Source organism: Seriola lalandi, unplaced genomic scaffold (genome assembly GCF_002814215.2).
Source record: "Seriola lalandi dorsalis isolate HSWRI2012SDOR001 ecotype SW California unplaced genomic scaffold, Sedor1 jcf7180002052538, whole genome shotgun sequence".
NCBI classification, from domain to species: Eukaryota; Metazoa; Chordata; class Actinopteri; order Carangiformes; family Carangidae; genus Seriola; species Seriola lalandi.
In genome coordinates, this window is record NW_019523091.1 from 1 (window position 1) to 742 (window position 742).

The 742-nt window shown below is 50.3% G+C and overlaps 1 protein-coding gene across 1 annotated transcript in view; it reads right to left on the bottom strand.

Annotated features, from left to right (window-relative positions):
- Nucleotides 1-15: 15 nt before the first annotated feature.
- The window catches only part of LOC111650612 (spectrin alpha chain, non-erythrocytic 1-like), a gene marked incomplete at its 3' end in the record, with an annotated part of 7,319 nt that continues 6,592 nt past the window's right edge, over nt 16-742 (bottom strand). Inside the window, exons 5-7 of the mRNA XM_087172394.1 lie at nt 570-703; nt 239-406; nt 16-132 (exon numbers count right to left, since the gene is read on the bottom strand). Coding sequence (XP_087028520.1) covers nt 16-132; nt 239-406; nt 570-703 — 419 coding nt within the window. The remainder of the gene's footprint in view (nt 133-238; nt 407-569; nt 704-742) is intronic.

Here is a 742-nt window from a genome sequence, read left to right on the forward strand (position 1 = left end):
TCTGGATAAATGAACTTTGAATGAACATTCACTGTTGTCAGACCTGCTGATGGTGTGTGCCACTCTGGTCTGGATCTCCTCGGCCAGGAAGTTTCCCTGCGAGTGGAAGGACTTCGCCGTGTCCATCAGGTCCTGACGGATTAAAAAACAAAGGTCAAATATACAACAGTAACGCTGTGGAAAGATACAAATACATGGCAAAAACTACTGGGAAATTCAAGAAGTCGAGGTTCTGGACCTGGATTCTGCCCCGGAGTCCGTCCACTTCCTCCTCCAGCCCCTGGAGAGCCTTCAGCAGCCTGTTGACGGACGGCATGTCACTTCCACAGTCCTCATTGGCCACCTCCCTCTCCACTGAGCCCACCCACTGCTCCATGTCGTCCAATGAACGCTGGAACTGCAGCGCCTACAAACACAAAGACAGACACAGACAATTATCTACTGATGAACGTGACACATACAGGCTTCAGGAAGCTTTTATTTTGCTGCCGGAAACTGAAATAATCCATTTAACAACCTGTGTGTGTGTGTGTGTGTGTGTGTGTGTGTGTGTGTGTGTGTGTGTGTACCTGGTAGGCCTCTTGCAGTCTGCTCTTCTTCTCCTTACAGTTGTGGATCAGAGTGTCCCAGCTGTCTGTCAGCTCTCTGAGTCGAGGTCCGACCTTCACATCAGCTGAACGAGACTGTGACAGCAGCTTCTCCCCTTCCTGCAACACACACACACACACACACACACACACAC